We start from the raw sequence: 26,149 nt of genomic DNA, 5'->3' as shown, positions 1-26,149 counted from the left end.
GTTTTCCCTGATACCTCATCATGACTGCCCATTCATTCTCCTTAAACCATAAAGTACCATACTGTTATAGCCAAAAAAAGCTTATAGAAAGATTATAGCTTATAGAAATATTATAGCTTATAAGAATATTATAGCCAAAAAGCTAAACTTGGCAATTAAGCAGGGGGTTTTGGATAACGTCATGCCCGGCTCAAGCAGGGCAGTTATCTCTGACTCACAGTCCCAGGGACACAACTCCTGGCTGACAGCCCCAGGGCCACAACTGCTCCCCTAGACAGAACAGCCTTGAAGATTCCTAGACAGAACAGCCTTGAAGATTCCTAGACAGAACAGCCTTGAAGATTAAGAATCATATCCTGTAGCACCTGGAAACATCCCTACTCCCGCTGTCTAGCTATTAACTAACCCTAAGACAAAGGCACCTATATCCTAGAAACATATATATATTCCCTCCTTTGAATGCACCACTAGGGATTCTCTTGCTGAGTTCCCCCAGTACGCACTGGCAATAAAGCTTTCTCCTGCTTTGATTGCATTGTCTCCTGTGTTCCTCTGGAGGCCACTCATTTTGAACCCTAACAATACAAATGTGATTTATTATCATTATGCAATCAGGCTTCTGCCCCCACCACTCTACTGAAGCTACTTCACTTGCTAGTGAAGTGACCTCTGAATTGCTAAATCTTTTTGTTTTCTAAATATTCATCTTCTTTGACCTCTCTTTTGTATTTCATGGAATCTGAGAAGCTCAGAGTTAGAAGGGACCTCAGAGTTCTTTTAAACTATTGCTCATTGAACAAAGATCCCCTCTATACAAACCAGGTAAGTATTAATTAATGCAATTCTGTTTTCCCATGACTTCCTTGACCTTTCCAAATTCTTTGTCTACTCCTCTGTCTCCTCTTACACTATACAAAACAAACCTATTCTACAAAAATCTATACTTGGTCCTTTTTCTTATGACATCTATAGTCTCATCCACTTTGTGTTTTAAGGGATCACCTTGTTTTGAATGATTTTTACACCTTTTCAAGCTTTAACCTCCCTCCAAAGCTCTAGAACCACATTTCCAACTCCTTGAAGGACATTCATATCTAAATTTTTCAATGGTTTTCTTTCACAACATGACAAATATGGAACTATATATTGCATGATAGCACATATATAATCCATATCAGAATGCTTGCAACCTTGGGGAGGGAATAGAAGAGAGTGGGAGGGAAGGAAAAAATTTGGATCACAAAGTCAGAAAACAAATGTTACAAATGGTTTCTGCAGGCAATTGGAAGTCTTTGGGGAGAAATTTCAATATGTCTAAATATTTCAACATGTTTAAAACCAACTTCTTCTCCAAACTAATTTCTACACCTAATTTTCTTATTTCCAAGGTTCAAAACCTCAGATACATTTGGTTCTCACTCATCTTCCAAACAACTACCATCTTACTGATTCTACCTTGGATGAATTTTCTAAACTGTCGCATCCCTTCCATTCCCACTACCTATTCCATTTTAGGATCTTTAAACTTGACTATTGCAATAGATTTTAGCTATTCATTTGAGCTTCCAGCCTTCCTTGCTCTAACCTATCTCACTGCTGCTGGGTTGGTATTCCTAAAATGCAGCTTTAATAATTTAAAAAATATTTCCCCTCTACAAAACCTTCAATGAATTTTCAGAGTCTATTTAATTAATTTTATTTAATTATTTATATTTATATTTAATTATATTATATCTTGTATAATATAATTTAAAATATTATTATATATTTGATTATATAATATAATACAGGGGTTGGCAACGTATGGCTCTCGAGCCATATCTGGCTCCTTTGAGGGCCAGATATGGCTCTTTATGCAGGAGCCATAAAGTCAGGTGCTGTTACAGGAATGCGCACTGTGAGCACTGTATGGCTCTCACGAAATTACATTTTAAAAAATGTGGTGTTTATGGCTCTCACAGCCAAAAAGGTTGCTGACCCCTGATATAATATATAATATAATTTATATATAAATTATTTTATAATTTATATTTAATTAAATCCTAGCTTTCAAGGCAATCCACAATATGGGCCCACCCTACCTTTTCAGTTTCAACTTCCATTACTTACATTTGTATAATATATAGATTAGCTATCTATATAGGGCTACATTTTCCTTGAACATACCATGTGCCCTTCTGCTGCCAGAGCTATTTTTTCCCTTAGACAATAATGCCATCTTGAACTCATCTACATTCATATAACTTCTTTATATTCTTTAAGACCCCAGTTAAGTAGATTTGGAACTAGATGAATGGCTAGACCCAGTGAAAAGTCATCCATAGCAAATGTGTGTCAAGTGGACTGCCTCATAGATCTATTTTTGGCACTGTATTGGTCAACATTTTTTATCAATAACTTGGATGAAGTTTGGGCATGATTCCACCCAAAACTGGGGAAAATATACACTTAAAAATAAACTCAATATCCAAAAAGATCTTGACAGACTAAAACTAATAAGATAAATGTATAATGTAAAATCCTTGAAAGCAGAGGCTATTTAGGTTTTATTCTAACATAATGCATGGCAGAGATTAGGTATTTTTAAATGTTTATTGATTGAATAATGGAAATAAATGTAAAATAGTATTCTTGAATTCAAAAAAATTGATTACACAAGTATAGAATAGAGAAGGAATGGCTAACTTGTGTGAAAAACTTGGAGTTTTCAGTAAACTAAAAACACAATATGTATCCACAATAGAGGCTTTGGGGTATGGGGGCAGGGGGAGTAGAAAAGTTAGTGTGATGTGTATGAACAGTGGCATAGTCTCCACAACAAGAGGGATGACAGTCCAATTGCACTCTGTGCTGCATCTTAAATAATGTATTCTGTGTTCCACATTTTAAGAAAGCTGACATACTACGGTATGTTCAGATGAGCAATAGAAAGCAGAAAAAACTGTATATCATGCCATACACTGATCAGATGAAAGAACTAAAGATGTTTAGCCTGGAGAAAAGAAAGCTTGGGAGAGCAGGATTTTATTGCCACTTTCTAGTATTTTAAGGTTGCCACAGGGGAGAGAAATAACCTTTGTTCCTCATAATCCCAGAACAAAGAATAAAAAGTGAAAGTTACGAGGTAGGTTTTGGCTTAATGTAAGGAAGAGATAAATTCCCCATCACTGGAGGTTTTTAAGCTAAGTCTGGATGACCACCAGGGGATTTTTAAAGGAAGTTTCTGTTCATGTACTTGAATTATAAAGTAATTCTGTGACAACTTGAAGAATGACTAATATTCTCATTTAAGAACTTTAATCTGGAAGCAATGAGCAGGATGAATAGGGAAGAGGAGAGAAAAAAGAGGTAAGGTGACCAGTTAGGATGCTATTCCAATAGTCCAGGCAAGAAGTAATAATTGTCTGACTTTCCCCCAATAACTTCTCTGATGGTTCTTTGGTTTGTTCATTCCTTCCTTCCTTCCCTCCATACCTCCTTCTCTCTTTCTTTACCTCCTCCCTGCCCTCCTACCCTCCTTCTTTCCTCCCTCCATTTCTTCCTTTTTTATCTCTTCCTCCTTTACCCCCTCTCTCCTTTCCCTATTTCCCTCCTTCTCTCCCTCACTTCCTTCCTTCCTTTGCCCTAACACCTTCCCTACCCAACCCCTAACACCAAGTTCCTTAAGGGTTTGTCCTCTATTATCTGTTCTCCAATGCAGTGCAGAAATCTCATGTCTCCCCATCCTTAAACACTCTCTCTCTCTCTCTCTCTCTCTCTTCCCGCCTTTCACTTGATTCTGTCATCTCTTCAGGCTATTGTTGTATCTATTCTCAGGTCTACAATCAAAGTCCTAGAAAGAATTGTCACTCCTCACTCCTTATTTATTTTCAAATTCTTTCTAATTGGCTATCCAAACTAACTATTCAGATAAAATTGCTCTCTCAAAAATTACCAATGATCTTTTTTTTTTCCAGTTCCCACTTTCCTTGACTTCTGTGAAGCTACAACTAATTATTAATACAATTAGATACTGTCTCCTTCCTTCATTTCCATGGTATTGCCTAATTTTAACTCCAGATCTTCTGCTGAATCATTATTCCTTAAACACTAGTATACTCAAAGACTCTATGCTAAGACTTTTCTTCTTTTCTGTTTTCTAAGCTGTCTTCCAAATGACTTCCAAAAAAACCTTCCTCAGGCACAGATCCGAACTGTCTGTACCTGAATGAAAAATCTCCAAGTGGCTCCCTATAGTCTAGAATTCAGTTATAAACCACACAGCCTGATGTGTAAAGCCCTCTATAGTTTGGCTCCAATTTATCTTTCTAATCTCATTTTATGTTACTCCTCATATAATCCTCATTAGGAACAAATTGAATTGCAGCCATGTAGTTCCTTGAACTTGGCATTCCATGGTCCTCCCCCAAGCTGCTTTCTCTCATGCCTAGAACACCCTTCCTTCTCTCCGTATCTCAAAATCCTTCTCTTTCTTTAAGGCTTAGCTTAGATGCTACATCTTCCATGAAACCTTCTCCAGGCTTTTCATCTCTCCTTCAAATGCCTTGCATAATCTAAGTATAATTTTAATCCTCCTGCTAGAGACATAAGTCCCTTGTGGGTAAAGCTTTGTGTTTTGTGTTTTTTGTTGTTGTTGCTTTTCTTCTGTTTTTGTCATATCACTATCTAGGTCAATGATTTACAAATAAGAGATATTTAGTAACTATTTCTTAGATAGAATCTGATTTGCAATTGATCTAAATTCTAAGAAAAGGCTCATAAATCAAAATCAATATTCAGCTCAATTACTGAAGACTTTATGCATATAGATTCCTGTAGGTCAGCACAATTGCACCACTTCTGTGGAAGTACATGCCTTTTTCTTTTTAAACACTTACCTTCCAAGGCAGAAGAGTGGTAAGGGCTAGGAAATGGTGGTTAAGTGACTTATTCAGGGGTCACACAGCTAGGAAACATCTGAGGCCAGATTGGAACTTAAGACCTCCCATATTTAGGCCTGGTTCTCAATTCACTGAGGTACCCAACTGCCCCCATGCCTTCTTAATTATATTAGAAGTTCAAGTGAATGTTAAATTTGATGAAACAGATCTGGCAGCACAACTGTCTTTAATTTCCTGACTATTTAAAAACCATCATTGTAGGTACTTATGGAAAGGAAAGGATAGGAGAGGACAGAGGATAGGAGAAGAAAGTCCAACTCTTAAGGAATTTACAATAAAAGAAAGATGAGATACATACAAAAAACTATAATATGATTTGGAATTTAATCAAATGTATAGAATGTATAAAAACAGAGTAATGAGTGAATCACAGAACAAGAAATCGCTTCTAGTTGGGAAGATAAAAGTAAACTTCGGTCCCTGACATTAGCTGAGAAGGATGCCAACAGATAAATATATGGAAAAATTCCCTATTGATATGACTTATTGATATGCCATTCCAATTGATATGACTTAAGATTATATAATTATAAGGAATGAGGAATTGGGGCCAAAAAAATTGAGAAACAGGGAAAACTTCAATTTGTCTGGAACATAGAGTTTCTGACATGGAATGTATAATAAGACTAGAAAGGCCATTTTGCTCTTTTTTTTTTCCATTTTAGTCAATCTGATAGGTATGAGATGATAGCCCAGGGTTACTTTTATTTGCATTTCTTTACTTGATAATGATTTAGAGCATTTTTTCATATAATTATATATAGCTTTGATTTCTGGGGACAATAATACCCTGTGGGTTCAACTATGAACTGATCCAACCATTTTAGAGAATAAACTGAGATTAGGCCCAAAGAGTTATAAAACTGTGTATATTTTTGACTCAGAAATACCACTATTAAGTTTTATTCCCTAAGATGATCAGGGAAAAAGAACTTGTGTATTCTAAAATATTTATAGCAGCTTTCTTTGTGATGGCAAAGAACTGGAAATTGAACAGATGTCCATCAACTGGGAAATGGCTAAATAAGTTGTGGCATATGTTCATGATGGAATACTACTACACCATAAGAAATGACAAGCAGGTCAAATGATATGAATAGATTGTTTTCAGACAAAGAAATCAAAGTTGTCAATAATCTTATGAAAAAATGTTCTAAATCACTCTTGATTAGAGAAATGCAAATTAAAACAAACAACTCTGAGGTACCACGTCACACCTATCAAAAACATGACAGTAAAGGAAAATGATAAATGTTGGAGGGGATTTGGCAAAATCAAGACACTAGTGCATTGCTGGTGGAATTGTGAACTAATCTAACCATTCTGGAGGGCAATTTGGAATTATGCCCAAAGGGCCATAAAAGAATGCATATATCCTTTGATCTAGTAATACCACTTCAAGGTCTATATTTCAAAAGGAGTTTTAAAAAATGGGAAAGGACCTGTTTGTACAAAAATGTTTATAGCTGCTCTATTCATAGTGGCAAAGAATTGGGAACTATAGGGATATCTTTCAATTGAGGAATAGCTGAACAATTGTGGTATATGATGGTGATATTATTGTGCCATAAGGAATGATGAACAGGATAATTTCAGAAAAAGCTAGAAGGACCTACATGAACTGATGCGGAGTGAAATAAGCAGAAACAGAAAAACATTGTACATAGTAACAGCAATATTGTGGAAAGATCAAATGTGATAGATTTTGCTACTAACAGCAATACAATGATCCAAAACAATTCTGAAGTACTTATGAAAAACAATGCTATTCACCTCCATAGGAAGAACTGTTGGAGTAAAAATACAGGGTTTTGTTTTCATAAGATTATTCACTTATAAAAATTAATAATACAGAAATAAGTTTTAGGTGATGATACATGTATAACCCAGATTGAGTTGTTTGTCAGCTCTGGGAGGAAGAAGGGAAGGAAGAAGGGATAAAATTTGGATCATATAACTTTGGAAAACTTATATGGAAATTTGTTATTAAAAAATGAAAAGAAATAAAAACAAAAGAAATGACAAGCATATTAATTTTGGAAAAACATGAAAAGACCTAAATGAAATTATGAAAAGCAAAATAAACAGAACCAAGAGAGCATTATATTGTTTGAAGAATGACTTGTGTTTGTCCATCTCCAGAACAAGAACTGATAAATAGAAGTAAAACATAGTTTTATATATACATATATCTTTTTGTCTAATGTTATCTTTTTTAATGGGGAAGGGGAGAGAGTTACTTGAATATTTTAATGTAACAAATAAATTAATACATTTTTTATTTTAAAAAAGACTAGAAAGAAATCAGATATTTGAGAATTTTAGATGCCAGGTCAAGGAGTTTTTACTGGGATGCTCAGACTAGTGCATTGAAAGGGTATTTTGGATATTGCATGAAGGACAAATTATAGAAGAGACAACAGAGAAAGGAGACCATTTGATAACTCTAAGAAACAAAACATGTGCTAGGGAATCAAAGACAGCACAGTACCAGAGAATAATTGAGACAGTGGCATAATAAAGAGTGAGAACCTGCTGGAGTAAAGAACAAACTGAAAGGGAAGCATGTTAAAGAGGAGAATTGGGAGCAAGGAAAGAAAAGGCCAAGATGTTATCTTAGGACCACATTAGCCCTACAGTCCAAAATAAACCCCAAGAGAAAAAGTATTGTGTAACAAATATGCTGTCGTCAATCCCAGATAGGTAAGGAACTGGAAAAACAATGGATAATCCTGGAATAGCTTCCAACTCTTCCTGATACCTTCATTATAAGTTCTGTGGGAATGAAGATAAGTAGGTCTCCTAAGAATCCTATGAGAATTTGGCCAACAGATATTCTAGGAAGTATTTCTCTACACCTTACACTGCCAGAGCACACAGTAAAGGAGAGTGGCTGCCAAACTACTTTGTTTACTCAGATTTCCCTCTTCCAAGAAAAACAGACAATTCTTTGCATATACCACTGGAGAGAGAATCCCAAGGGAAATCTGGCCCTTCTGAAGAGATTACTGAGTAGCTAGGTCCTTATACTTCTCAGATACTGCCACTGTACAGGTGCAGACCCTCATTACTTTGTACCTGGACAAGGGCAATAGCCTGCAGGCTGATCTCCTGCCATATGTCCTTCCCCATTCTAGAGCATTCTCCACTCAGCTCTTACAGTGATCTTTCTAGAGATCGGTCTGCCCATGTCTCTGTCTCACTACATATACACACAAACACACATATGAAAACACACATATATATTATATAAATTCCAGGAGCCCCCTACTAATTCCAGAATTAAAAACAAGCCTTTCATAACCTCGCCATTTTCTACCTTTCCATGCTTCTCACACACAACTTCCTTCCACATACCCTCAAGCCCAATAGCACTGCCCTCCTAGCTGTTCCTTATGAGACACTCCATCTCCAGTCTCTGGGCATTTTCACTGGCTATTTCCCAAGATGGGATCGCTCTCCCTCCTTTCCTCTGCCTCCTGGCTTCCCTAACTTCTTTCAAGTGTCAGCTAAAATCTTGCTTCCTGTAATAAGTGCCTTCCTAGAATCTGCCCCTTGAGATTAGCTCCTCGTTAAGCTATCTATGTCTTGCTCATACATAATTGTCTTGTAGTTTGTCTCTGCCATTAGAATAAAATTCCTTGAGACCAGGGTCTATTTTTTTGTTGGTTTGTTTTAGCTTTTCTCTGTTTTCCTAACACTAAATGAGGTGCTTAGCACATACTAAATACTTATAAATACTTGATGATTGTCTGAATGAATATACTGAAGGTACCCTTCAGGCAATGAGGCTCTCAGTTTTCCTTCTGGCTAGCCTATACCTACTGTGAAAAGATTAAAATTAACATTACCTCTAATTTCTTCTGTGCCACTTTCTGTTTTGATTCTTTAATGTAACTGATTTTATGCTGTATTAATTTTATAATTGGGTCACCTGGATTGAATTAAGCTCAAAAATCCAGCTGAGCTAGATTAAAGTAAGTTTTTTTTAAAAAAGTTATCTCTCATGCCAATATCTCCTAGGATGCCTCATGGATATCTCTTTGTATAACTTCATAAAATTATCATCCCCAAAAGGTATGTTGTCCATCCTTATCTGCTCTTGGGTCTTACCTCCCTAATAAACCTTTCTAGGCATTAGGGAGTCTGCTAACTCAGGTCTACAAGATGCTGATGAGCTCCATTAACATCCCTTAACTGTCAAAAAAAAAAAAAAAAAAAAGGTGGTCACTAGGCCCCAGGTGAATGTGTTAGCTTGCTTTCTTTAAAATAACCAATCATGTAAAAAAAATGGTAAAGGACCTGTTTGTACAAAAATATGTATAGCTGCACTTTTTATGATGGCAAAGAATTGGAAACTAAAGAGATGTCCCTCACTTGGTGAATGGCTGAACAAATTGTGGTATATGATGGTGATGGACTACTATTGTTCTATAAGGAATAATGAACAGGATGATTTTAGAAAAAGCTGGAAAAACTTACATGAACTGATACAGAGTGAAATAAGCAGCACCAGGAGAACATTACACACAGTAATTGAAATATTGTGGAACCATCAAATGTGATAGACTTTGCTACTAAAAGCAACACAATGATCCAGAACAATTCAGAGAAACTTATGGAAAAGAATGCTATCTATCTCTAGAGAAAGAACTGTTGGGGTATAAATGCAGACGAAAACAAACAATTTATCACTTCTTTGGGTGGGCATATGATTTGGGGTTTTGGTTTAATAAGATTATTCACTTATAAAAATGAATGCCATGGAAATTTTAAAAAAATAACCAATCAAGTCACCCTCACTTCTGTGATACAAACATGTAATTAATCATATTGTCTTCCCCACTGATCCAATTCTATACATCCCAAACTATATTCAGGCTGGTGAGCCCTACCTCAGATTCTAGATCACTGAGAGAAGTCATTGACCCAATTTATTGGTTACTGCTCACTTAACTAATACATTGACCACACTCAGACCTCTGTCCCTTAGTTTGCCTTAATTTTCAAATGTAACACAATCGACAGTTGTGATAAAATTATATAAGCAAGCACTGCCTACCCTCTGATATGTCTTTTATTCTAATCTCAAGGCACTCATAAGCCCTAGGTTTGGGAGAAAAAACAAATGCTCAGGGAAGGGCAGGTGCCTGCCTCCTGCTAAAATGTGTCCTATGAGTAAATTGGAATACTAGGAGGGCTAGGATGGTTAGCCTCAAGTCTATCAGACACAGGATTACAAGAGTCCCTAAGGAAGTATGGCCCTTCTGAGAAAACTCAGCAGTGTGATGTTTCTGTCAGAAATTGCACATATTAGCTCATGAGGATATCCCAACTTCCAGAGTCCTTTACAAAGAGGGAGCACAGACCATCAACCAGGCAGGACAATAACATAGCACAAAGCAAATCAATTATAAAATGTACTCACAGCACAGCTTTCTATGTTTGTAGGTTTATGAGGAATGACAAAAGACAAGACATCCAAGGACCCAAGACAGTTCACTGGAGTATAAGTCCGGTTTTTGCAGCTAGTCAGTATCACGAAGTAATGAGTTGGGATAGGAACACGAGAATGTTCTATAAACCTTTAAAAAAAATTATTAGTATTAGTCTCATGAAGCCCTTTGACTTCTAAGAATGATAGCAAGTGGGCAAAGATGACTAGGGTAGCCAGAGGTAGTATAGTGAATAGAGTTCTAAGCTCAGAGTCAGGAAGACTTTACCTACTTCATTATCTGCTTCACAATAATGTTGTTGGACTCTGTTAAAAAAGTAATATGGCATTCTAGACAGAGTTCTAAGACTAGAGTAAGGAAAATTTGTATTCAAATACTACCTTTAATTCTTTAGAACTTTGTCACCCACAAAAAACCCCACTAATGATTATTTGAATTCCACCTATATGAATTTTTTTTAACTGGAACAGTGATTTCATTAGTAATTCCATGCATGTTGGCACCTAACTGTCCTCCAGGGGACAAGAATATAGAACCCTATATTTAATCTCAGATTTTTTCAATGTGTTGATTAATTTTGCTGAACTGTTGTTTTCTGTATTCCAAAGAACTGAGAAATATATCTGATATAACAGAACCTATCAACAAAAAATATTTTTTTAAAAGTAAAGCATTTGAGAGGTGTCTGATTAAGTGACTTGCCTAAGGACACACAAGCTAGTATTATGAGTTTACGACTTAACCCTAGGTATTCCTGATACAAGGTCAATCCTCTATCCAGTATGCCATAGATGAGTATCACATAACATCATAAATATTCATTTTTAAAGCACTACAGAAATATGTCATCATTACTGCTTAAATCATAAACATGAACTGTAGTTGTGAAATATAGTCACTATTAAATGAAAAAGGAAAGGAAAAGGAAGAGAAAAAGGAGGGAAGGGAATGGAATGGAATGGAAGGGAAGGCTCTAAATATCTCATTTGATCTTCACAACAACCTTGTGAGGTAGGTTCTATTATCATCCTTATTTTACAATTGAGAAAACTGAGGCAAGCAAAGGTTAAGTCAAGGGTCTGAGGCCAGATATTAATTAAATTCTTCCTTATTGCAGACCTAGCACTCCATCCACGAAATCAAAATCTTATTCAGTAATAAAATAATATTGAGGTCAAAAAGGAAGCAAGAGTTCTCAAAACATGTGAAATATCTTCATAATCCCTCTCAAAGTATATATGGAAACCACAACTTTGATAACTGAGGTTTAGGCAGTCCAATTATTTAGGATTTTTATATGTCATGTATAAATATACATATTTATATAACTTAACTTAATTTTCCATTAACAAGCATTTATTTTCTCTCCATCTCACCCACCCCCATTTAAAAAATAAATAAAATAATTTCTAACAATTATGCATAATCAAGCAAAACAAATTCCCTGCACTTGTCCTTCTTCAGTTGTTTCAGTCACACTTAATTCATCATGACCCTCTTTGGAGTTTTCTAGGCAAAGAAATTGGAATACTTTATCATTTCCTTCTCTAGCCCATTTTACAGATTAGGAACTAAAGCAAACAGGGTTAAGAGACTTGCCCAGGGTCACACATCGAGTAAGTGTCTTAGGTCAAATTTGAACTCAGATCTTCCCAACTCCAGACCAGTGCTCTATATACCCATTAAAAAAAGGAAAACTAAACTTGATGCAATTATGCATAGTCAAGAAAAAAAATCTGTGCATTGGCCAGGTCTAAAAAGTATCCTCATTCTATACCTTGAGTCTGTCATGTCTCTGTCAAGAGGTGAAAAACATTTTTTTCATTAGTTGGTTATGCATTGGTCATGGTTCTTAACTCTTTCAAAGCTATCTTTCTTTACAATGATGTTTTTATTGTACACATTTTTCTCTTGATTCTGCTTACTTGGTATTCCATCATATTAATATCGCATAAATTGTTTACCCCTTCCCCACTGATAGTGTGTGAAGTAAAATATCTCTATCTAATGTCCTGGCATCCCCATGAGTGTCAATGTACAATGTCACCATGGAATGAGGAGCTAGTGGGATTTAAAATGCAAGCATCAGAAGGAGAGTGGTCTCTTTACTTCTGCTCTTAGACTGATTCCCTGGGCTGGTGCTTAGCCCACTGGGTGGAGGTGACCACACTGGGCTAAAATCTGGGACCTGATCATAACTTCAGTTAGAAAGGCTGAAACCTCTCTCTTCCTCTACCAAACTCTCTCTCTTTACTAATAAATGCTTTTAACTCTGGGACTGAGCCTTCAGACGGATTTTTATTTATAACAATAGTCCCCTTAGTTTCCAGTTCTTTGCTATTACAAAGGGAGATAATAAATATTTTTGTACATAGGGGCCCTTTTTCTTTTTGTTTGAATTTTGTGGTATGGACCTATTACTAGTATCACTTTATTCATGTCATGTATAGTTTAGTGAATTGCTGGGCATAATTACAAATTCTTTTTTATAATTGCCATGCACATTGACATGTCCACTGACCATGAATCATTGTGCTTGTTTATTGCAGTTCCTCCAATAATTGATTTTTTTCCTTTTTGGACATTTTTGCCTGCCTGATGAGTGTGACGTAAACCTTTGCAGATGATTTGTATTTTTGTAACTTATAGTGATTTGGAGCATTTTTTCCAAGACTATGTGTGGACAGCATAAATTTCTTCCTTTGCAAACTGCCTATTCATATCCTTTGACGATTTACCAATTGGGAAATAGTCCTTGTTCTTATAAATTTGAATCAATTCTTTGATTATCTTATAAATGAGTCATTTATCTTAGAAACTTGATGCAAAGATTTTTTTCCAGTTAACTATTTCCATTCTCATTTTAGCTGCATTCATTTTGTTTGTGTATTTTAAAATTTTAACATAATCTGAATAATAAGAAAATATGTTTTACCTGACTTCACCTGTATAATTGATATCATATTGCATGCTATCTCAAAGATTAGGAGAAGGGTGGGGATTGAAGGAGAAAATATAAAACTCAATTTTTTTTAAGAAATGAAATGTTAAAAATAAATTTTATGACCCAGTGGAATTACATGTTGGCTATGGGAGGAGGGGAGGGAAAGAACATGAATCATGTAACCATAGGAAATTTTTCTTAATCAATTAAAAAAATTAAATTGAAACAAATATGTAATCAAATAAAATTTTATGTGATTGAAACTGTCTATTTTGTCTTCTATGATCCTCTCATTTGGTCATGAACTCTTCTTTTATACATTCAAATAAATTTTTTTTCTTATTTCTCTAATTTATTTATGATTTGATCTTTCACATCTAAGTCATGTATCTATTTGGGCTAATCTTGGAATATAGTATAGGCTGCCATGGTGGCGAACCTATAGCACATGTGCCAGAGGAGGGCACTCAGAACCCTCTCTGTGGGCATATGTGCCATTGCCCCAGCATGGAATTTGCCAGAGTTTGTTACTAGAAAGCCAGAGGGACATGAAGCTGGGCTGCTCCCCTCCCCCTGCCTGAGGACATTTCTCACATCATCCACCCCTCCAAAAGATTCTCCACCACTGGTATAGTGTGTTGGTCTATACCTAATTTCTTCCAGATTGTTTTCCAAGTTTCCAGAGTAGTTTTGGTTCTTTACTGCAGTAACTTGGATCTTTGGGTTTATCAATCAATAGGCAATAGAGAAACCTAATCTGCTAAAAAATATGGAAGACTTCATGAATTTGTATGTTATCCTTGCACAAAAGCAACGCTAACTTTTTCTGCATTCTTTCAATTTTAGCTGTGTGACCCTAAGCAAGTTTAACCCTAATCACCTCAGTTTCTTCATCTTTAAAATAAGCTAAAGAAATGGCAAACCACTCCAGTATCTATGTCACAAAACCCCCAAATGGGGTCACAAAGTAGAAAACCAGAATTTAAACTCTGATCTTGAATCTTTATCCAGCACTACTACTTCATCAGATTTTCTACTTCATCAGATTGCATCCCAGGAAAGATGTTTTTGATGATGTTTATTTTGTTTAAAGCCCTAAAATGATCTATAAACTTTGGTCTGATTTCTGTACAACTATCACATTTCCATAAAGAAGAAGTTCTTACTCACTTTTCAATTTCATCGGGCTCATCAGAAAGTCCATCATAGTTGTAGTCAAACACTGGTCCACTAATCACATTCACTCCATTTCTTTCAGTAGCATATTTCAAAAGTAGAACATTATGGAAGTATTCCCACATTTCTAATAATAAAAGGATTAGAGAAAAGTTTTCTATTCTATTGCACTTAAAAGTATATATTTTCTATGATAGAAAATGCAAAAAAAAAAAAGGAAAACCCACTTTAAAAGTCAACATCTATTTCAATGTTTTCCAGGAGATATTCTATATTTCTATATCATGCATTTTGTACTTCTATATTGTACATAAGAAGTACTATAACATAGAGAATAGAAGACCAACCTTGGGGTTTTTTTTTTTTACTTTAATAACCCCTACCTTCTGGCTTAATCAATCCTAAAACAGAAGAGTGATAAGGACTAGACAATAAAGGTTAAGGGACTTGCCCAGGATCACATAGCTAGAAAGTATCTGAGGTCAAACTTGAACCCAAGTCCTCCAACTCCAATCTGGTGCTCTATCCACTGTGCTAAATGTTCCTAGTTTTGGAATTTCAAAGGCATAGATTAAAGTTATGCCTCTAGCACAGAATAGCTTTGTGACCAGGTAGGCAGGTCATAGCCTTATTATACACCAGGCAGTATGGTGAAGCCTATGACCCCTTCTCAGAAAAATATTTTTAGATGTATACAGTAAAATACATAGGATTACAAAGCAAAGCAATTATAAATATGTAGGGTTTTTTCTACTCAAGTTCATAGACCCCCTGAAGTCTATACAAAAACCTATTAGATGATCTATGAATCCCAAATCCAAAACTCCTTTTCTAAAAACTATAGAATAAGTTGCTCATTTCCATTCATTTGTATCACTGGAAAAAGTTTCTATCCTGAGAGTTCCCTACACTGTTACTTAACAATGATTAATAACAATTCACATTTATTTAGCACCTACTATATGTCAAGCATTGTAGTAGATACTTCACAAATATTATTTCATTTGATCCTTATAACTTTGTAAGATAGGTTCCATTCTACAGTTGAACAAAGACAAACAAGTTAAGAGACTCACCCAGTGTGACAAAGCTAGTAAGTATCTGAGGCTGAATTTGAACTCAGATCTTCTTGCCTCTGGGCCTGCCACTCAATCCTCTCCATCACCTAGCTGCCCATATATATTTTGTATTTTGAACCATGAAGTGAAAAGTTCTACTATTTCAGACCTTTTAATTTTCCCCTGTCTATCAAGGAAGTAGAGATCAGCCCTTCTCCAGATTTCTCCTAGATGCCTAGGTCCTTTGTAGGCATGTTAGTTCATTCTAGAGTGCCAGATTCTAGACACCAGCACAAGAATTAGGCCAGAAAGGAAGGTATAAGGACCTTCACCTGCATTTGCCTACAGGAAAATGCAATAGCTTTTTGATTTTAAGTATAGTTCCTTTATGGTTTAATGAGAATAATGATCTAAGAAGCTAAGGACCAAAACTGAATCAGGAGGTCATCCTAGAAAAATATCCTGTGTTTATGATCTTTTAAACCTTTACCTTCCATCTTAGAATCAATATTTTCCAAGGCAGAAGAGCCATTGGGGCTAGACAATGGGGGTTAAGTGACTTGCCCAGGGTCACACAGCTGCAAGTATCTGAGGCCATATTTGAACCCACAACCTCCTGTTTCCCAATCCACTGAACTACCTAGCTGCCGTCATGTATTTACTATTCATAAGAATTCTATTTATCTCAAAAGGACATAATGGCATTAATGTCAATTGTGCAATTTTGAGATTTCCCCTGAAATATTAAAAAGTCCTACAATAAGTCTTAATATCATAATTTCAATCTTTGAACTTACTTTTAAATTCTGGATAAACAGGAATCAAATTGCTTGTAATTAAAGCATCATATTGACCATCAACTGTGCTGTTGAAATCTACAAAAGCAAAAACAACAAAAATTGATTTGGTTATTGTTGAAAAAATCAAATCAAGTCAATAAGCATTTATTAAGCACTTACTATGTACCAGCACTCCCCTAGGCACTAGGAATAGAAGAAAAGCAAAAATGGTGGAGCTCAGTCTAAATGTAAAAAAGCCAGGCATACTGGAGCATTTGGGGCTTAGCCTCATTTAAGCATCCTGTGTTACTATTCCATTTCTTCATTCACCCCAGCTCCCCTCTCTTAATTATGAGGTGCTAAGGGAGAGACAAAATAGCAAGCAGAATATTCAGTAACATCAACTATGGCTTCTGCATTTCCAAAGCAACAATGTATATTTCCCATCCTTGGTCAGCTTCCTGAGACCTTCTCCTTAACTGAACCAGGGGATGAGTAGACAACAGAAGAATACTTTCTGAGAAATCTCTAGAATTCCTGTATCCCATATCACTGGCTAAGCTCAACCACTGATCTGCATTGAGCCAATCAATATGAAGTCACAACCAATTAAAATGGCTACTGCCTGACCTGATGCTAATTCATAGTTTGACAGTTGATTAAAATTAGTAGAAAGAGTGAACAAACATGGTAAGATAGCTTCTTGATGATATGTTTTACCCTCCATCCAAAGGAAGTCTTCCAAGAAAAATATTCTTTTGTATATCCTTTACCTTTATTAGTAATAACTGTCTCCTACTTCTCTCCATCATAGCCTGTCAACATACTACTGATCCACTTCAAAACAAAGGCCAAATGCCAACTTTTCCATGTCAAATGAAAATAATCACACCTGCCTTCTCAGGGTTGCTGTAAGCATCAGATGAGATCATTTTTGTAAAGCACTTTACCAACCTTAAAATGCTATATAAATGCTAGCTATTATTATTTAAGGTCTACAAAGCAATTTACATCCATTATTTAACTTGATATCTATAACAGCACCCCCAAAAACTAGTCATCTAGTCTTCACTTGATAGAGAATTTACTATTTCCAAAGGCAAGCCCTTGGGCCAGTGGTTCCCAAACTTTTTTGGCTTACTGCCCCCTTTCCAGAAAAAATATTACTTAGCCCCCTGGAAATTAATTTTTTAAAATTTTAATAGCAATTAATAGGAAAGATAAATGCACCTGTGGCCATCACCTCTCCTCTGGATCACTGCAGCACCCACCAGGGGACAGTAGCGCCCACTTTGGGAATCATTGCCTTGGGCTTTTGGCTAGTTCTAATTAGGGAATCTCTGGTTAGGGGAATTTCCCCTACAATTAAATGGCATCTGCCTTTCTGAAACTCCCACTCATCATTCCTGGTTCTGCTTTCTTGAATCAAGCAGAATAAATCTAATCTTTTGTCTCATATGCATAAGTCTTTCATATGTTGGAAGAGCGTTAACATATTCTCCCTAATCTTTCGTTCTCTAAGCAAAACATTCCAAATGAGAGCTATAAATAGAGCAGTAGAACAGGGCTTTCTTCCAGTGTACTGAAACACAGAGGATGCTGATAATGCAATCTCTCAGTACCTAGCTAATAGACTAGTTAGTTAAAATAGAAAGCTACCTTCCCTTGCAAAAGTGGAAGACTATGAATGTAGAACATTGTATATACTGGCAGACTTCATTTATTGGTTATGTATTGGTTAGTTTTTCCAAAATGCTTTTCTCTCCCTTTTTTTCTTTTTTACAAAGGAAGGAATGTTGGATAGGATAGGGTAGAGAGATATATTCCTAAATTAAGGTGATACATATTTTTAAATAACAAAGTGTTTTTAAGATAAAATAGAAAGGACAGCTAAATGGCTCAGTAAATAGAGAGCCAGGCTTAGGGATGGAAGGTACTGGATTCAAATCTGGCCTTCGATACTTCTTAGCTGTATGACCCTGGACAAGTTATTTAAGTCCCATTGCCTAACCCTTTAGTATATAGCTTTAGTGCCCAGTTCCAAAAATATATCAATAGGCTAAAGTTTACACCAACTCTGGTGTAAATGTCATCTATGCCTCCATCCAAATCTTTTCTTTTTTTTTGTAAGGTTGAAAGGGGCAGGGCCAAGGACAGCATGGTACAATAAATGGAATACTTGATTTGGAGTCAGAAAGGCCTGGTTTTAATTCATTTCTCAGACACTTATTAGCTGTGTGACCCTGGGCAAACCACTTACTTTCTCTCTGCCTCAGTTTCCTCACCTATAAAAATGAGTAAGGTAGGCTCAATGTCTTCTAAGTTCACCTCCAGTTCTAAATCTATAAACTGTACCACCTAGCTACTTCTAATAATAATAATAGATAGTATTTATATATTATTTCAAGTTCACAAAGCATTTTACAAAAATTATCTCATCTGAGCCTTACAACAGTTTTGTGAAGGAGTGCTATTGTTATTCTTATTTTATACATGAAAGCATCAAAGGCATCAAAGGTGAGGATATTCAGGGTCACATAGTTAATTGATCTATGAGGCCAGATTTGAATTCAGATCTACCTACCTTCAAGGCTAGGATTCTATCTAGTAGCCCACCTACCTGCCTGGCTAAATGGTCCCCAAACCATTTATTTAATCATATAGCCTATATTTTTTTCAGAAAGTAATTGAAATCAACCTCATTCGCCTGGAGTTTATCCAATTTCGACATTGTTTAGAAAATTTTAAAGCAGGATACTGCTAATTGTTTTGATTCTGATCATTTTCCTCTTTTGTACAAATCTCTGAACCGCTGTGAATTCCATTTCTGGTCATGACTATAAATAATGGAAGCATCAAAATATCAGAAGAGCCTTTAATTGGACCTTGAAATTACTGGAAATTTCAAGGAATTTCATTCATACTGATATTTTCTATTCAACAAAGAATAAATTAAAGCTTCAGGTAAAAATATTAGCTTTTATAGGTGTCCAAAGATTAAAAACTATTTTGAGAGTTTTTAAACTGCCTAATTCTACCAAATTAAACTGCTAGACATGTTGTCTTATGAACAAAAGGCTCCAAACTCTGGCCTGAATTCTTCAGCGAGACAACTCTGTTTTTAATACAGGCAACATTTGGGTAGTAAGAATATATTTTTTAGATGTCTGTCTCTCACCAAAGAATTTTGTTTTAAATTTAAACTTAAACCTGATGAACTCTCTAAACATCTGGGTGAGATTACAGATGACCTGTGGCTCACACTGCAAAATTTATTAGTCTTTATTACAGTTGTTTTGTTGCTTTTGGTCAGCACACAGTCACTGGATGCCTCCTCCTGTGCAGACTGCTTACCCCAAGAAAGTTGTTTTGGTTTGGGGTGTATGTTTAAGCACATGCCCACATCCAGCTGATGAAGGCTTTCTAAGCTGCTGTGCTAAAAAGAGTCATACTAACTGGGAGGGTAGAGGAAGCCGTGGGTGATATTCTTTTTGGTTGAATAGATGGAACATTTTGGGCTCTCAATAGGAAGAATCCTAACATCAGGCCGCAGACAGTCTGGAATAGTGGGAGGAAGAGGCGATGTGTCTCTCTGTTGAAAGGAAAAAGAAGAGAGGAAAAAAAATTACACCCACAGTTGTGGCTACGCCAATACCTTGTATGGTTTGTGACTTCCCTAAAATGTTTTTCATTTAACCTTTTCCTATTTTCATAATGAATCAACTCTTATAAGAGTAATGGAAACAGATGTTTTCTGCTGTTTTCCTCCCCGTGGTTCACTCCTGATTGGGAACACCCGTGATAGGAAGCCTGACACACAGAAAAAAAAGGAAGGCTCACAAACCAAAGGAAAATCGGGGACCAGAATCTGGAATCTCTAAAAGTTAGTGACCTGGAAAAATAGATTTATATTCTCATGGAGAAAGGCAAATATCACTAAATGGACTCATATCTAGTGATAAATTAGAAAATAAATATAAAGTATTTTAAATGCAGATGTGAACATTATATTGTTCTTGAACTTCATACTGATTTTTGTCTAAAGAGTAGCTATCATTAATTGTATATCTAATCACATGCTCTGCAATTTGTAATATAGGCTTTCTTTATCATTAAATTGTAAATTCCTTGCAGACGGAGACCATTCTACAATTCATATGTAAACCTATTCAAATTTCCAAATCAATTTTTAGTCCATAGAAGGAATTCAATAAGAGTATCTGGATTAAAAGTATTGAGCTTTTTTTATTTTAAGAAGGAAAAAAGGGACTAGTCTGGAGCTATGATGTCAGAGATAAAATTAATATTAAATTAATTCTTTTCATATCTTGATTATTAATACAAAGCAGAATGGTGTAATATAATAACATAGTAGTATATTTACATTCAACTTCTTTCATGGAGAGGCAGCAAAGGTGAAGTAAATAGAGAACTAGCTAGAAAGCCCTGGGTTCGAGTACTGTCTCTGATATATACTGGCTACATGACATCAGTTCTCAAGGCAGCTAAGACTCTTTAAATTGCAGTGAAGTTTCCACCCTATTTTGGAAGAATAAGATTTCTGACCTGGGAGTTCTCAATAAAATCACAGGCTCAATCTCTAAATTTATTTAAAACTTTGAGGTTCACAATGTCAATCAGTCAATAAGCATTTATTGAGCACCTACAATATGCCAGGCACTCTGCTAAGGCCTATAGATCTGTCATTTGATCCCCACAATACTACAGTGGAGTATTAAACCCAACACAGAACCAACCTAACATGTCATCAGGTATGGGTGAATGCTAACAAATTCTCTATTGTTCTATTCCTTAGCTATTAATTTCTGAATTTATTCATGGGCATCTTGACAATATCTCCTCTACTACCATTATGCAGAAAAGCTTCGTCAGCTAGATACAAAGATGCCAAAAAAATTAAACCGAATCAGATTTATTTGTACAAAAAATGGTAGGTCTGAACAACATAACAAGATTTTTTTTGTTTTAGCTTAAAATTTCTGAATTGTTTTAAGCTAAAACAAAAATCTTGTTAAATGATCTAGACCTGTAGTGTTTCCCGTCAGTCCCTATAAGAGAAGATTGGGGTTACCCTGGGTATACAGAAAGGAAAAACTCCTTTGGCAATTGTGTAGTAGAGTGGGGACGTGAAGCTAAGTGACTCATCCCAGTCTGATTTCCTGAAGCACATCATAAAGGAAATATTAGGTTGGCCTCTTGAAAAAATAATTTGTCTCATGTCATGTACCCATTCTTCAAGCATTTATTAAGCACCTAATTCACTCAATGGAAAAGGAAATGGCAAACTACTTCAGTATCTTTTGCCAAGAAAGCCCAAGTAGGATCATGAAGAGTTAACCACAAGAGAAGACAACCAAACAATAACACTTCATGTAATGCATGATTCTGAGTAATATGCAAAATACAAATCTGAATTATACCAGCTCTGTACCCACTATGCCATATTTTCTTTAAGGATAAATATCATAAATTTTTATAAGAAATAAACACTGAAAGATAATGTTTCAGGTCAAAGGAAACTCTCTTAAAGTTACAAAAGGCATAGGAAGTCCCCCAAAATTAAATTCTGAAAAAAAAATGTAAATTATTCGAATTAGGAAAAGGGGGATCCACCTAAAAAAACAAAGTAGATTCACAAGGCACTCATCAATAAACTCCTATTTGTGAAAAAGGATTATAGAGATGGAAGCAAAGACAAGGTGAGAATAAATGTAAAAGAGGAGCATTGTCTAGGAATACTAAGGATTTTGTTGAATGAGTTGTGTCTAGCAATGACTGCTAACAATAAAAAAAAACCTTTTCTTTTAAAAGCTATGTTGCAAATTTTATTTACTTTACAAAATGTTCAGGACTAAAGAAAAGATCGAAGAAGGGTAAAACTGTTACACTTCTGGATCAGTGATAATAACAGATGATGGTGAGAAGAGCTACCCAGTTCTCATGTCCAATTACTTATTAGACATTTCGAACTAATAGAGATTAGACATCTCTGCCCATTAGACATCTGAAACTCAACAAACTCCAAACAGAAATGGTTATCTCTCCCCAAAATCCCTTCTTTCTTCCTAATTTCTCTGTTACCATTTAAGTAAGCACCATCTCTCCAATCACCCAAGTTCACAAAGTGAGTATCAATCTCAACATTTCACTCTCTCTCTCTCACCTCCTGTATCCAATCTATTGCCAAATCTATTCAACCTTCATAAAAACTTTCTAATAAATAAGCCCCATTATCTTTCAATGCTGAAACTGCTCTAATTCAGATTCATCACTTTTCACCTGTTGGATGGTCTTCCTGCCTTGTCTCCTTTCACTCCAATCCATCATCAACTCAGAAGTCAAGTGATCACCTTAAAGAACAATTCTGACCAATTACTCCTCTATTCAAAAAGCTTTGGGGATTCTGTTGCCTGCTAGATCGAATAAACCCTCTATTTGACCTTGAAAGCTCTCCATAATATAGCCCCTGCCTACCTTTCCAATCTTCTTACCCCTTACTACACTTTATATACTATGCAACCAAGTAATACTGGCTTACTTGCTGTTTCTCATACTTTATCCCCCAGGTCTATAGTCTGAGAGCTTTAGAAGACTTACCTGTCTTCTATCCTCAGATTGCTCAAATACTCATCTCTATCTCTTACCTTCTCTGGATTTCTTCTACCCTCAGATAAAGTCTCACTTTCTGGAAAAATTCTTAATCCTCCTTAATCATAGTTCCTTCCACTGAGACTACTCCCAGTTTATCCTGTATATATCTTGTTTTACCAAGTTGTTTTAGGGAAGTTAGGCAGTACTGGCTAAGTCTGGAATCAAGAAGTCTCATCTTCATGAGTTCAAATCTGGCCTGTGACACATTAGCTGTATGACCCTAGACAAGTCATTTAATCCTGTTTGTTCCACTTTCTTCATCTGTACAATGAGCTGAAAAAGGGAATGGCCAACCATTCCAGTATCTCTGCCAAGAAAACCCCAAATGGGGTGATGAAGAGCCAGAAATAACTGAAAAAATAACTGAAAAACAACAATGTTGTCTTTTGTCTCTCCTCATTAGACTATGAGCTTTTTTGAGAACAATGACTATTTTGGCCTTCTTTTGAATCTCCAGTGCTTAGAACAGTTCTTGGTACATAGTAAGTCTTAATAAACATTAGGCAAATGACTGACTCAACTCCAAATTTGCTTCTATTTTTTTCCCAAAGAGAATGACTGTTAAACTAGAAGGGCCAAATCATAAATGGTTAGCAGGGTATGGAAACCCAAGATAAGCGAAATATCAGACAACATCTAAATATCCTTAATGAGTTCTAATCAATAGGCCCAAATGAAGTATATCTAAGAGCAAAAGGAGTTAAAAGAGATGTCAAATACATGGCCTTCAGACCGCATGCACCCACAAGACTCCCAAGGAAGGGCTTGAAATGTAAATGCCATGGGGAAGTGTTTAACAAAATAAATTAAAAGTACAATAAAACTTTTAATATGTATATTTCTAAGTCAATATACACTGCAGAGATGGTTATGAAAGATTGAGCCACCCCCAACTTTCTGCCCCCCAAAGCTATTTCAATTTGAATTAGGCACCACCATCTAAGAGCACTCAAAGAACCATCAAATGCAATGGCTATATAGGCGGTAGTAATCTTGGAGAATGAGGGTGGTGCTGTGCTGCTCTGGGGGAAAGGAGAGAGTAAATGTCTCAATTTAAAAAAGAAAAAGAAAGAAAGTGGAATCTCCAAATTACAGAATAGTATATTGTCCTTGACCATTCTAGTACTTGAAAAATTCTAGAATGAATTAAGGAAATTGTATGCGAGTACTTAGAAGAGAGAACAGTGATTTATAAAAGGCATGGGCTCAGCAAGCACTAGTAACTCTAGACAACCTGCATTTCTCTTTTTGATTTAATTTAAGGTACTTTACTGATAGATTAGGAGAATGCTCTACCCATTATCTACTTAGTTTTTAGCAAGGCATTTAACAAAATCTCTTGGGGTGTGCTTAGGGAGAGAAGGTGGAGAGATTTGGGCTAGTTGATATTGTATTCAGGTGAATTTGGAAGTGATAAAAAAAAAATATAACAAGATAGAAAGTCTAGCCATTAATGGGTCAGTGTTTATTTGGAGTGGTTCTCTACTAGAGCACCCCCAGAGTGCTGTTTGGTTCTGTGCTTTTGAAGACTTTTATCAATGGACTGGATAAAACCATAGATGACATCAATGTTAAATTTACAGATGATACAAAGCCTAGAAAAATGACTAAGAATGTGAATAAATCCAAATCCAAAATGACTTACCAGACTAACATAATGGACCAAATCAGGGGAAGCTCAGTGGCTTAGTAGATAGAGAGACAGGGTTGGAGACAAAAGGTGCTGGATTCAAATCTCACCTCAGATGATTCCAAATCATGTGACCCTGGGCAAGTCGCTTAACCCCAATTGCCTAACCCTTACCTCTCTTCTGCCTTGGAACCAAAAGGTCGGGGGTGTTTTTTTAATGGACAAATCAAATAGTTCAATATTTAATAAGAAGCAATATAAATAAATGTCTATACTTGACATCAAAAACTACAAATGTGCAATATGGAGAAGGCAGAGCTAGAAAAAATTTCTAGTTTTTAAAAAAATCTAGAAATTTTGCTTCAGTGAAAACTCAATATGAGTTAAAAATGTGACAAGGCAGTCGAAAATGTTAGTGTTGGTGCAGATTACATTATAAGAGGCTTAGTGTCCAGAATAAATAAGGTAATAGTTTTATTACTGTACTTTCCTGGTGAGACTAGGTGACGTAGCAGATGGATCCCTTGACCTAGAGTATGGAAGACCTGAATTCAACTTCTATCTCACTTAGGAGCTGTGTGACCATGGGGAAGTAATTTAACTTCTGTCTGCCTCAATTACCACTTTTGTAAAATAAGAATAATGAAAGCACTCACGGCCTATTGTTGTGAAGATAAAATAAAAATGCACTAAAGCACTTTGCAGACCTTAAAATACTATATAAATTCTAGTTATTATCATTATATGACTCTGAACAAGTCACAGGATCATCATTTAATCATTTAACTTCTGTGGGACTCCATCTCTTCATTTCTAGAAGTAAGAGAATACTTGAACTACCTTCCTCATAAGGTTATTATAAGAATGCCCATATGGAGATGATATAGACAGAGATAAAAAGACAGATAAGCAGACAGATGGATGGATAGATAGATAGATAGATCCACAAGATCTAAAGTTAGTAAGGCCTTCAGAGGCTATTTAGTCAAACTCTTGTTTTTATTATTTTATTTTTATCTTATTTTCATCTGTCCAAGGAAGTCATATAACTTGCCCAAGATCACACATTAAAATATCAGACACTACTTGAGTGCAGGTTCTTTGCAGAGCCACAATATCATATTGATTCCTTATATTATTATTGGTAATTTAGCTTATTCACTTTTATAAAAAAGAAAAAATAATTTCATATATAAATTATAACTCCAGCAGCTAGATGGTTAAATTAAATTGAGATGTGTTAGGCAATGTTGAGACACTGAGGCAGGTAGGTTGGCAAAATATTTACTTTTCTACTCTTCCCTCATATTGACACAAATATCCTGAATCAGTTTTGAGAGGCTTGAGAAGCAGCTTTCAGTAAGACCACTGTCTGGGTTTCAAGAGCTGTCTACAAATTTTGAATTTTTCATCAGTTTTATAAATGCATATTTCTTGTCTGCCAAATTAGAGCCACATGTAAACTGGGTTAAGACTAAGAAAAATTTATCGACT

General features: G+C 35.7%; 1 protein-coding gene and 1 non-coding gene across 2 annotated transcripts in view; both read right to left on the bottom strand.

Moving 5' to 3' along the window:
* Positions 1-26,149, bottom strand: part of ENPP3 (ectonucleotide pyrophosphatase/phosphodiesterase 3) — a 123,338-nt gene that overhangs the window by 884 nt on the left and 96,305 nt on the right. Inside the window, exons 21-24 of the mRNA XM_044674524.1 lie at positions 19,810-19,945; positions 16,372-16,449; positions 14,511-14,643; positions 10,369-10,525 (exon numbers count right to left, since the gene is read on the bottom strand). Of these exons, the coding sequence (XP_044530459.1) occupies positions 10,369-10,525; positions 14,511-14,643; positions 16,372-16,449; positions 19,810-19,945 (504 nt within the window). The remainder of the gene's footprint in view (positions 1-10,368; positions 10,526-14,510; positions 14,644-16,371; positions 16,450-19,809; positions 19,946-26,149) is intronic.
* On the bottom strand, positions 14,104-14,209 carry LOC123248177. Its single transcript, XR_006506255.1, has one exon. It is a non-coding gene; the product is annotated as a U6 spliceosomal RNA (small nuclear RNA).

This window comes from Gracilinanus agilis, chromosome 4, assembly GCF_016433145.1.
Source record: "Gracilinanus agilis isolate LMUSP501 chromosome 4, AgileGrace, whole genome shotgun sequence".
Taxonomy (NCBI): domain Eukaryota; kingdom Metazoa; phylum Chordata; class Mammalia; order Didelphimorphia; family Didelphidae; genus Gracilinanus; species Gracilinanus agilis.
Note: the sequence above shows the minus strand (reverse complement) of the source record. Positions and strands in the feature narration are given on the sequence as shown.